We start from the raw sequence: 13,162 nt of genomic DNA, 5'->3' as shown, positions 1-13,162 counted from the left end.
CCAATCAGCATGCAACTCATGAAGCAATAGCCAATCAAAATGCATGTTGTGGCACTGAACAACTGCATGATAATGAAAAATATGAAACCAGTTATTACCTGAGATAATATGAGAAATAGGTACATGTACTTTCATCAGTGCCATATCATTTAGATATCTATTGCATATCTGAACCATTTAGTGACTTGCAAAAAAGCTTGAAGCTTAATATATCAAGGTATTCATCCAATATATGGGTGGCATAATTGGGCATTGACCTTAACTGACTCACACCCCTACAATTTCATAATGGACTAGTCTAGTCTTGGATTTAGAAGAGTTTAATTGTGGCGTCAGGGGTGAATAAGTTAAAGTGGTTGATATGGAAAGAAAGCTGCATAACTAGAAGGTATCATTTTTCAGAAATAATAATAAACGAACATTAATTTCCTATTTGGTTGGTTTTAACGATCATTCACTCATACATGGAAATTAAAAGACAATTAATATTATACCTAAACTGTTTTGTAGTGCTGATAATTTTGTTATAGATAATAATATAACTCTCTTTCTATATAAAAATGGTATGATATCTTAATGTGGTATTATCAGGAAGGCACATTCATCGTGACTATTTGTATGAAAATAAAAATAGTGTTGCCATATGACCATTATTGGAATGCAATCATAGTGTAAAATGATAACACAAAACATTATAAGTGCATTGTTTAATTTCAGTTAGCAATATAGCTAAGCTATAAAACTGGAGCAGATGAATTAGAATTTTTGTTCAGTGTCAAGAATTACTGACTTTCCACTATCACCATCATTGAAAAGTTTGATCAAGTTTTTATTTTTTTATTTCAATATAGATATCAAAAATAATGAATTGCATACAGAAAAAATCCCTGGCACTGTGTCCTATATAGAATGAAGTAATGATTGTGAATGCACCAAAAGCAAAATAAATTATTTTTATTTCTTTTTGTGTTAATTATACACATATATATATACATTATAAGACATTAGTTATTGTTCAAATGATATTGTTTATTATGCTCTGTCAGCAGTGGAGCATCTTTAATTGACTTAACAGGTTATTTTGTATTTGTCTGATGTCTGTATTATAAATTCATCCATAGGGTCATCAATATAAATGTTCAAATGTTGTTATTATTAATGATTGTTAGTAACTTTTTTATTTTTGTTTTGGAAATTAAGTGTTGATTTCATTGTATGAAGAAATAATCGGTCTAATGTAAAGAGAAGAGATGTCCACCATGTACATGTAATATCAACAAATGAAGACTTTATCTTTGATGACATTTTCTTTAAAATGCTACTTGTCATGGAGATTCCAGTAATTCCTAACCAAATTTGGTCAGAAACATCCTTCAACTGGAGAAAGGGAACAGATTTTGTGTAAATGGTAACTCTGATCCCCATGGGCAGGAAAGACGGGTCCTGATAGGGGAAATAGTTCAGGTAGAGGTAGTTCATGGTGATCACTACTTCTCATGAAGTTCTCAATGGATTTAAACTAAATTTAGTCAGATATATTATTGGAAAAATATTAAGGCTGGTGACTGACCATTATAGAGCAATTTTATTTTTGATAAATAATTAAGGGTTTGTACCCCAAACATTGGAAGTTTTGTGATGGTGCAGTACAGTATGGGAAATAATAAGCATTTTCATAATATGAAATATTATCTTTTAATTTAAAATTTGTCTTCAACTGAAACAGATTCCTCCTGTTAAGATCTTCAAAGCTGAATTTCTCCCCTATATTCATACAACATTCATAGTTGAGTTGAGTGAGAACATTAATTTTAATCTTTACACATACAATATAGGTTCGCCAATTGATATGTCAGATGGGCGATACAGGCCTTCTAGACCTCTTGTTTATAATAACATAAAGATATTGAATAGACCTAGATTTAACAGTGATTGATGATGTAAAATATTGACTTAGTGTGAAGGTTTGATGTTTTTGGGATAAATATGACATCTGTGCCTGTTTGAAGCTGAATAGAGATGACTTTTATATACATATACACAGGTTATTGTATGTGTCTCATCAAAATTTCAACATTTTCAAACAGCTTTGATTGACATGACGTCATCAGAAGCTATGTGTATTGAAAACTCTTTTAGCAGTGTATATACAATACTTATCATTGGCAGCTGTGCATCATTTTGTTGTATATGTATATGCATACACAAAAAAATATTGACATTGTTATACAAACGTTTGGCATTGTCATGTATACTTATTACTGAAAATCAATAGAAATATCTTCACATTGATCGATGATGTTTAAAGTATGCTACGAGGAACACTTGATATCTGTGGTTAGTAGAAAATAAATGTTGTATAAAGATGATATTGTAAAAAATGTTTATCATTAGTAAGATAAAAATTCATTTGGATTTGATAGCAGTCTTAATAAAATAATTCAGATTTGATAACAGTTTTAAATATAATTGTGCAGAGGTGATATAATTGAAAGAAAATATATCATAAGCCTCACGTGTTTATATAATACAGTATGTTTGTCAAAGCATAAAGGAGGGGACTGATCTATGAGAAGTATTTTGTTTAGTTTCATAATTTCAAGATTCGATTTCATGTTTTTTTATCATTTTAAAATTTGTTTGATTTAATTTCCATTTTTATATATTACAGTAAACAGATAAATCATGAAGAAACTTGATTGAGGCATCGAGAGTACCATTATGTAAGTTTGATTTCACGATCTTTAATAGTCAGCTCCAAAATACACTCACTCTCTTTCTCCAACTCTCTCTTCTTTTTTCCACCATTCTCTTTCTTTCTCCATCTATATAATCCCTTTCTATCTCTCTCCTACTTTTTTCTTCACCATGCTTCCTTTCGTCACCTCTTTCTTCCTTTTACCAACCTTCTTTCTTTCTTTCTTTCTTTCTTTCTTTCTTTCTTCTCTTTCTTTCTTTCTTTCTTTCTTTCTTTTTTCTTTCTTTCTTTCTTTTTCTTTCTTTCTTTCTTCTTTCTTTCTTTCTTTCTTTCTTTCTTTGCCATCTTGGATTTTGATAGTAGATATTTGCTATCTCTATTTCTCAGAAAGTACTGAAGGGATCTGTCTCAAATTTCATATGTAGGCTCTCCATGGGTCATAGTTGTGCATATCGAATTTTGGGACTGATCCGTCGTCAAGATGGCCGCCAGGCATCCATCTTTGATTTTGATAATTACCCAGTGCTATTATCGGAACACACAATCTGAGTTTCACCGTGTATGTCTTAACCGATGAAATAGATATGTACATGCAATGTGTTATCTGCAATGAGCCTCTGGATCATACTCGTGAGGTATGTGACATTTGCCAATACTTCTGCCACAGAAACTGTGCTATCGTCTCAACCAATATGACCTACCGTATTGCTTAGGCTGTTGTGTGACTGATGTTCAATGTGATATATTTCCTTTTTAAATATGTTCTTAATTTGTCAAAAAGGTTGATGAGGGAATTGGTTTTATTTTTCATGAAGTTGCTCAAAAGCTCTTTCATTTTCTTTCTTTCTTTCTTTTAAACCTCTTTTCCTTTCTCCCTTTCTCCACTCCTATCTTCGTTTGTTTGTCTCTTTCTTCCTTCACCCTTTCTTCCTTTATCCATACCGTTCTTCCTTTTTCTTCCTTCTTTTCGGTGTATATGATCTATACCCTATGTTTAATATAATAATTCCTTACTCTTTAATATTACAGAAAAATCGTGATGGAAAAACAAAATAGCCCTGATAGTGGTAGGACAGAGAGTCCAAAAGCCAGCCAATACAGGATAAACCCAGAACGTCGCATTGCAATCAGACCTCTCTCTGCCAAGCCAAAGAAGTCGCCTAAAGATGGAGCCGCAGACGTTCCGCAGCTTAACCTTGAGCGACCTCGGCGACCTTGGACAGCACATTCCAAAACAAGGTCAGATATGTCTGCCAATAGAGTCGTACGGTCAACACAACTCAGGAAGTCCCACATGCGACCCCCAGCGAGGGAGCCACTGCCGAGTACGTCAGAGGAAGAAAAGTTAACGGTGATGGGACTCGATACACAAGCTATGCTTGGATTTACTCCGCAGACTTACCAACTCCCAGCAGGTCAAGGGGTCAGGACTCTGGTCTCAGGTAAACTCCTTACATGTACAGTCACACCTGTTAATAGTGACCACTTAAGGGAAAATGTTATCTTATATACAGGTCAAATTGGTTAAAATTGGTCAGTTGGGACCTGGAGAAAGTGCATAGTCTTATTAAGCAGATGTACCAATTTCACTGTAATTAGCATCCAGGGCACATGATTAATTGTAACAAAGGGGGTGCTTTATAGGGAACCAAAATGTAAGTTGTGGACGAAAAAAGTCAGCCATATTTTAAATCTTTCTGTACTCATGGTACATTAATCTGTTACAGTAACCATGTATTATATGCCTTCTATCCTTTGAGCTGCATTATTATGTTGTGGTTCACATGTAAAGGACTCAAGTTCATGTAATATGGAATACAATGCTGATGTTAGAGGCATCACATGTAAAACATTGCTAAATCCAAGGGATAGGGGCATTTATACAACTTTTCTCCAGAAAAGGGGAGGGGCACTTATTGGGGGAAGGGCGCTAATTACGGCGAATACGGTATGTTTCAGTAGAAGACAGATTTTAATTAAAATTTGCTATAGCGATTATTATTTCCCATACTTTCCAGATAAAGGGAAGGGGTTCTGCTTAAATAACTTACAGGTATTCAATTATAGGACTTTGGCTAATTTTCACTGTCCTTGATTCAATATCTATGTTAAAATAACGATTCAACAAGCTCATATGTCTCTGGTTTAATATTTCTCATACCAAAAAGTTTATTCATTATCATACAGATGAGCAGAGACCAAAAACACCAAAAGAAGGATGGGCCGTTACCAAGGTAGCGGACACCAACAAGGAACCCACCCCGGAACGCTCTAAGAAACGGCACCCTTCTTTTGAGACGTGGGTAACGGGCTCCCCTCACGACTCAGATGAATATGACACGGACCTGGAGACAGATTTACTTAAAAGTATGTACCAGGTATTTTGTTTAGATTTTTAAGCATTTTATGTTGTTTGTTTAAGCTGCAGGTGGTAGATACTGCTGGTGATTTTTTTTGTACCAAAAATTTATCTTTTACAATTTATCACACGTAAAATTTTAGAAATATAACAAAAACATTATAAAAGTGAAAATAGTTGAGATATGTGTTGACATAAAATTTATAGCAAATTTGAAATTTTGAATCTTTTGAATGTTCGCTTCTGTCAAGGTTTTTGAACAATATGTATGTTTTTGAGTTTAAGACATAGCTTCCACTGTATGCACCAAACTTTTCACACTCCAAAATATTAAGAGAACTTTTAATATACTGTACAGCCGATAATTTTTGTGGGTTAAAAATGTCCTGCGAAATCACAAAAATATCAACTCCACAAAAATGAATGTCTATGTAAGATACTGTATATTGTTTGACTTCTGCTAATTGTGACCTTGACCTTTCTGTCTCTTCTGATTATTTTTTCATTCATTTTTTAAAAGTTCTCTACTTTTTTTTAATTGTTTTTTTCAAATATGAACGTGAGTTCTATTTGACTAAATTTTGCTGTTAATTTGAACTTGTGTAGACCTGGAAATTGTTGAGGGCCAAGACAAGAAGAAAAAAATGAGAGTAAAAAGGCGGCGTCCCATAGGAAAGTAGCTACTTGTGTGGGATTGACTTGAACTATAGATTTCAGATTGTGATTTATCTAACATATATTTATTCTATTTATGTTTATGATATTTAAAGAAATTATTTACCCTGCTTTGTTTTAGAGTTTTTTAATGCGATTGTATTATCTTTTTTTTATGTGAAATTATTCGTTTAGGTTTTTCAATAATCATATTTATGTACCATAAGTGTTGAGATATATATGATTTGGTTTTTTGTCCTAATAACAGCCAGGTCATTTAAGCATGAACGAGGTTATAAGTGGTGAAGGTCAGCCAGAGTAATCCGGAGTACCCTAAGAAAACCACCGAGCATCTATGTTCGAAGGGCTACTTTGTACAAACAATCAACCTTGACCTTCTTTCAATGATTTTTTGATACACAAGAGAGTTCTAACTACCGTATTCAACCCAATAAGCGCCAAGGGTGTTTTAAAATTTTGAAGAAAAAAATGAAAAGAGGCTGATAAGAAAAAATTGTTGCAAATCTATACAGCTTTGTGTAGTTTTGGTCTTTATCTATGCCTGGCCAATTGAAATCGAGGCCTCAAAAAGGGTGAGGGGCGCTCATAGGGACATGGGCGCTTATTGGAATACAGTAAATTATTGATAAAGCATGGTAATAGTGGGTCTGAAGGAAGATGATAGATGATTAAATCTAGCTTCCTATTATGTCTAGATGAAAACTAAATCAAGTTAAAATCAACAAAACCTATGATACTTCATTGAAATTTTACATGAAGCAATAGGCATTACAAGCCCATTGAGCTTGATCTAGCTGCTTCAAAATGTATTTGTTGATTGATAATCAATTAGAATTTGTCTATCATTTTTTATTTACTTTGAAAAGCTTTAAATAATATAAATCAATGATTCTATTTAGACATGTAATTGATAAAAAATATGAGTGGTATTTAGAATATAATATTTAATTTATGTGAAAAAGTATGGGTTATTAAGTTTTATATATTATGTATATTTAGTCTGTTTTGGTGTGATATTTATAATTCCCCATAGCCTGCATGTAATGAGAGATTTTTGTTGATTTTATTTTTTTTCTGTATAATCAACATTTTATATATAATTAGAAATTTTCTGGTTTTGTTTGCTGTGATCTCCATTGATTTCATTTAAATATGATTGGTTTCTAATTTGTTATAAAAATATAAATCCTTGATTAAATAGCTCCATATAAATACCGATAAGCACCGGGTGCCACATACATGGAAAAAGGGGGAGGTAACTAATAGGGTCAAATTTCAAAATAATTTTTTATGTAAATTTAGTACAAAGTTGGCCATAAATCAATTTGAATAAAGAAACAATGGTTTTCATATCCTCAATCTGCATTTAATTTGAAGTAGGTGATGTTGCATCCTCGATACTCCAGGGGTTAGTATCACGGACGTTGTATTCATCCCTGGACTATCCTATAGTAAAACTAGGGGCAGCTCAAGGCAAAAACATCTGACAAGCAGAGACTTCCTATCAAGATTACTTAGAGAGCGATGCCTGACTTTAAAGTCACACAGTCAACCATAGTGTAGCTGTTTTACAATTCTTTAGATGTACATTTAGGACCAAAATCGGCTCAAATAACCTGTGTCATATGTTTCCTCCAAATTTATTATAACATAGTCCAGGGGTGGATATAATGTCAGTGATAGTATCCCCTATATATATAGGGACAGTGACACATATTGGGCCAAATATGGTTTTATATCTTTGACATTTGATTGACATCTGGTGAACTGTCAATTGTATTTTGTTACAATAATTGGCTAACAAAAGATAAAAAAAAAGAAATTGTGTTCTGAAAGTCAGTAATCGATTTGTTTACTACAAACTATAAAAAAAATTGAACGCTACAAGAGGTCTTGACCTTTCTGCACCGACTATGTTTATACCTACTATGGAGGCCCATCCCAGCCGTGTTGTACTCGATTATTGGAAACGAATATAAGACAATGTAAGACTCATAAAGAACCAAATTGGAACAATTTAAACTCCACAGGGAGCTGTTTAGCATTCCAATAATTAACAATTAGAATCAATGCTTTTAGCTATTACAGAAGTATGGTTCGCTTCCTCCATTGATGTTTCTGTAGAGACCAGAATCAAACAAGTCACAGCCACTTCATTGATTGATAACCAAATTATCCAAAACGATACTTTTCATTCTATTTGAGTAATTGCTTGAAAACTCTCATCCATTCATGTTCAAAGTCATGTAAATTGACATTCCGAACATTTCTAGAACCAAAACTCGATCCTTGATTCAGATTCCAATCCTGACCTTCTCTTCATTGATGTGACAATGAAGAATCCCCCGCAGTGAGCATTTTTGGTTTCATGTCAAACTGCCAAACTTAAAAATCAATTTACTGAACCCACAGACGGTGTAACAGCTACATGCATATTTAACTATATGTATTATGATATTATGCTATCAGATTTGAAGGCATCAAAGTTAAAAGGCTGAAGCATTCATTCTGTATCCATTTAAAATAGGTCAGAGATGTTTGTGTATTAGCAATACAAATGCTGGGTTAGAGTGGAAATGTATTGACAGCATTCATATATCCAAATTCCAAAACAAAAGTAAAATGTAACAACCTGAATTAATGGATCGATAAGGCATATTGCCTAGCATGTGCTGGTATACATATTAAAGGAAATGAGACTTTGAAGAAATAGATGTGAAAAGCGGAATAAAGGCAAATATAAATCCAGTCTAAGAACAAACACTATGCAAATACATGTACAGTAAAACCTGTCTATAAAGACCACCCATGGGACAAGAGAAAATGACCTTTATAGACAGGTGGTCTTTATACACAGGTTGAATCATGTTGAAATTGGTCATTTGGTATCCTAGAAAAGTGTTCTAATATAAGCAGGTGGTCTTAATGCAGAGGTGATTGCTAAGGCAGGTTTTACTGTACAGTATACAGTAAAACTTGTTTTAGTAATCATCTCTGTATAAAGACCACCTGTCTATAAAGGTAATTTTCCCTTGCTTTAAATAAGACCACTTGAACACTTTCATTGGGTTCAGCACAGTTTGACCTGCGTATAAAGATCGCTATATCGGCCACTCTGATTTCTTCGTTTTAAAAATAGTTAGTAAAGACAGGTTTGTCTCAGTTTTTTCCCACAAACGTATTTTGGAAGTATTGGTTAGTAAAAATGATGAGCTTTGACCTTATTATATATATTTACAGAGGAGGAATACCCTGCTGATCCCACGGGTAAATCTGTGTACGAGGACCAGTGTCGGCGTCAAGGTACGTTCCACTCCACCTGGCAAAGCATCGTCGGAGAACCATGGTTGACTGCACTATGCTTTGCTGCATAAGCGCTAACAAAGCATAGTGTAATGTAATCAAATCTGACAATGTTAAGACAAAGAAAATAATGATATCAAGAAGTTTATTTCATTTTGAGAGTTATTGCCCTTTCTTGGTAAAGATGAAGTGTTATCTTTGTTTCAAACGCTGAATTATCCAATGCACTAAGAACACCTATGACTTTCATGTGTTTTTTTCAAATTAAATTTTGTTATTTTGTTTCAGGTGTAGTACCTGTGTCCTTCCTATTCCGTCACCTTGGCGACAGGAATCTACGGATGAGACACCATTATTTAGGGGGAGAAGGGACTAAGCCTGTGGCTGCAGCACTCCAGGTATTCATAGCTCAATACTTCTCATTTCTCTGTGGTAATGAAGGAACTTTGTGCACAAGTTAGTGGTTAAGCTGCATCCGCTCAACTAACGTGTGACTTTGTTCTGCCATTAGTCCCCCACCTCTTCATCAAAAGGTCAAGGTCATGTGGTTAAGAATTGTCCTCCATGTTCCACTTCCTGTTGCAATTTCACGTCTTACAATATATGAAAAAAAGGTGTTGGTCACAAGTCATTGAAGTTTTAAAGATTCTGAGAAAATATTAAGAATAAAAATTAATATATAGATATTTTTTATCACACATCGTAAATGATATTATTTTCCAGTTTAATACAGTGACGGAGGCTCTGGACCTCGGCGACAACTACTTACAGGCTGAGGGAGCCATGTACCTTGCCAGGATGATGAGAGACAATACATTTATTGTTTATCTAGTAAGTTTTATCGGTATAAAGTTTACTTGCCACCTTCTGTGCAACAAATGCAAGAAATGTCATTCAATTATCCCCGTAGTTGATAATGATTGAATGTCACATTTCAGATTTATTTGTTGGAGTTATGTCCCCTTGGTGAAAAAGTGTTGTTTCTCTCATTTTCATGCAACCACAACAGAAGTTTTTCCATTTTAATTCATCTTGGAACCAAGGTTAAATTATGCCCTTTGCTCTACCAAGTTTGCATGATTGCCAGTATTGTGCATAAGTTATCCTGAGTTTGAATGACACAGTTTGCGTAAATGTTTGATGCCTTATGGACAACCAATTTCCAATTGCCAGTTTATGTGACTATGCTGAGTTATGAAATGACCTTCAAAATCTATTAAAGTTATTTCCATCATACACTGCGTGAATGAACTGCCATAAATTTAATCTCCATTATCTGCAGATATTTATTTTTTACAAAGTTGTGGCCCCTTATTACCAAGAAACATTATTTATTTGCCTTTTTGCATGTTTACCAATTCTGCTCTTGATTTTCATACCCAAGACCTAAAACTTTTTTTTTTTTACCTACAACATTTTAAAGTAGCAAAATTGTTTTGTTTCAAGGATATCTCCAACAATTTTATCAAATCAACTGGTGCCGAAGCTATAGCAGAGATGTTGGAGGTTAATACAACGCTTAAGACAATATCACTCTCAGGTAAATCATTTTACTTTGTCTTAAGACACTAATACACTCTCAGGTAAATCATCATTACTTTGGTCTTAAAGACAATATCACTCTCAGGTAAATCATCTTACTTTGTCTTAAGACAATATCACTCTCAGGTAAATCATCTTACTTTGTCTTAAGACAATATCACTCTCAGGTAAATCATCTTACTTTGTCTTAAGACAATATCACTCTCAGGTAAATCATCTTACTTTGTCTTAAGACAATATCACTCTCAGGTAAATTATCTTACTTTGTCTTAAGACAATATCACTCTCAGGTAAATCATCTTACTTTGTCTTAAGACAATATCACTCTCAGGTAAATCATCTTACTTTGTCTTAAGACAATATCACTCTCAGGTAAATCATCTTACTTTGTTTTAAGACAATATCACTCTCAGGTAAATCATCTTACTTTGTCTTAAGACAATATCACTCTCAGGTAAATCATCTTACTTTGTTTTAAGACAATATCACTCTCAGGTAAATCATCTTACTTTGTCTTAAGACAATATCACTCTCAGGTAAATCATCTTACTTTGTCTTAAGACAATATCACTCTCAGGTAAATCATCTTACTTTGTCTTAAGACAATATCACTCTCAGGTAAATCATCTTACTTTGTTTTAAGACAATATCACTCTCAGGTAAATCATCTTACTTTGTCTTAAGACAATATCACTCTCAGGTAAATCATCTTACTTTGTCTTAAGACAATATCACTCTCAGGTAAATCATCTTACTTTGTCTTAAGACAATATCACTCTCAGGTAAATCATCTTACTTTGTCTTAAGACAATATCACTCTCAGGTAAATTATCTTATTTTGTCTCTAAAGACAACAATATCACTCTCAGGTAAATTAAACGTTACTTTTCTTAAGACATATCAATGTAACTATATTTTGAAATTAAGACAATATCACTCTCAGGTAAATTATCTTACTTTGTCTTCAAGACAATATCACTCTCTAAATTATCTCTTTGTAGAATTATCTTACTTTAGTTTTTTTAAGACAATTATCACTCTCAGGTAAATCATTTTACTTTGTCTTAAGACAATATCACTCTAAGGTAAATTATCTTACTTTGTTTTAAGACAATATCACTCTCAGGTAAATCATCTTTACTTTGTCTTAAGACAAAGTCACACTCAGGTAAATCATCTTACTTTGTCTTAAGACAATATCACTCTCAGGTAAATCATCTTACTTTGTCTTAAGACAATATCACTCTCAGGTAAATTATCTTACTTTGTCTTAAGACAATATCACTCTCAGGTAAATCATCTTACTTTGTCTTAAGACAATATCACTCTCAGGTAAATCATCTTACTTTGTCTTAAGACAATATCACTCTCAGGTAAATTATCTTACTTTGTCTTAAGACAATATCACTCTCAGGTAAATTATCTTACTTTGTTTTAAGACAATATCACTCTCAGGTAAATTATCTTACTTTGTTTTAAGACAATATCACTCTCAGGTAAATCATCTTACTTTGTCTTAAGACAATATCACTCTCAGGTAAATCATCTTACTTTGTCTTAAGACAATATCACTCTCAGGTAAATCATCTTACTTTGTCTTAAGACAATATCACTCTCAGGTAAATAATCTTACTTTGTCTTAAGACAATATCACTCTCAGGTAAATCATCTTACTTTGTCTTAAGACAATATCACTCTCAGGTAAATTCATCTTACTTTGTCTAGAAGACAATATCTTCTCTCAGGTAAATCATCTCTTGTCTTAGACTAATGTCACTTCTCAGGGTAAATTATCTTATTTTGTCTTATGGTAAAGTATCTTATTTTGTCTTAAGACAATATCACTCTCAGGTAAATCATTTTACTTTGTCTTAAGACAATATCACTCTCAGGTAAATCATCTTACTTTGTCTTAAGACAATATCACTCTCAGGTAAATTATCTTATTTTGTCTTAAGACAATATCACTCTCAGGTAAATTATCTTACTTTGTCTTAAGACAATATCACTCTCAGGTAAATTATCTTACTTTGTCTTAAGACAATATCACTCTCCAGGTAAATTATCTTACTTTGTCTTAAGACAATATCCACTCTCAGGTAAATTATCTTACTTTGTTTTAAGACAATATCACTCTCAGGTAAATCATCTTACTTTTTGTCTAAAGAAGACAATATCACTCTCAGGTAAATTATCTTTTACTTTGTTTTAGACAATATCCACTCTCAGGTAAATCCATCTTACTTTGTCTTAAGACCAATATATCTACTCTCAGGTAAATTAATCTTACTTTGTCTTAAGACAATAATCACTCTCAGGTAAATTATCTTACTTTGTCTTAAGACAATATCACTCTCAGGTAAATCATATTACTTTGTCTTAAGACAATATCACTCTCAGGTAAATCATCTTACTTTGTCTTAAGACAATATCACTCTCAGGTTCAAATTATCTTACTTTGTCTTAAGACAATATCACTCTCAGGTAAATCATATTACTTTGTTTTAAGACATATCACTCTCAGGTAATTCATCTTTACTTTGTTTTAAGACAAATATCACTCTCAGGTAAATCATCTTACTTTG

General features: G+C 33.1%; 1 protein-coding gene across 5 annotated transcripts in view; it reads left to right on the top strand.

Moving 5' to 3' along the window:
• LOC138336201 (leucine-rich repeat-containing protein 74A-like) overlaps positions 1-13,162 on the top strand; it is a 53,041-nt gene that overhangs the window by 22,330 nt on the left and 17,549 nt on the right. For 4 of the 5 annotated variants that reach the window (XM_069285568.1, XM_069285569.1, XM_069285570.1 and 1 more), the window contains exons 2-9: positions 2,672-2,723; positions 3,728-4,140; positions 4,886-5,065; positions 5,664-5,729; positions 8,973-9,035; positions 9,324-9,433; positions 9,759-9,866; positions 10,482-10,575. In XM_069285568.1, coding sequence (XP_069141669.1) covers positions 3,738-4,140; positions 4,886-5,065; positions 5,664-5,729; positions 8,973-9,035; positions 9,324-9,433; positions 9,759-9,866; positions 10,482-10,575 — 1,024 coding nt within the window. In that variant the 5' untranslated portion in view covers positions 2,672-2,723; positions 3,728-3,737. The remainder of the gene's footprint in view (positions 1-2,671; positions 2,724-3,727; positions 4,141-4,885; positions 5,066-5,663; positions 5,730-8,972; positions 9,036-9,323; positions 9,434-9,758; positions 9,867-10,481; positions 10,576-13,162) is intronic. The other variant, XM_069285572.1, reaches the window with a different exon arrangement.

This window comes from Argopecten irradians, chromosome 12 (genome assembly GCF_041381155.1).
Source record: "Argopecten irradians isolate NY chromosome 12, Ai_NY, whole genome shotgun sequence".
Taxonomy (NCBI): Eukaryota; Metazoa; Mollusca; class Bivalvia; order Pectinida; family Pectinidae; genus Argopecten; species Argopecten irradians.
This window is presented reverse-complemented; position numbering and strand designations above follow the sequence as displayed.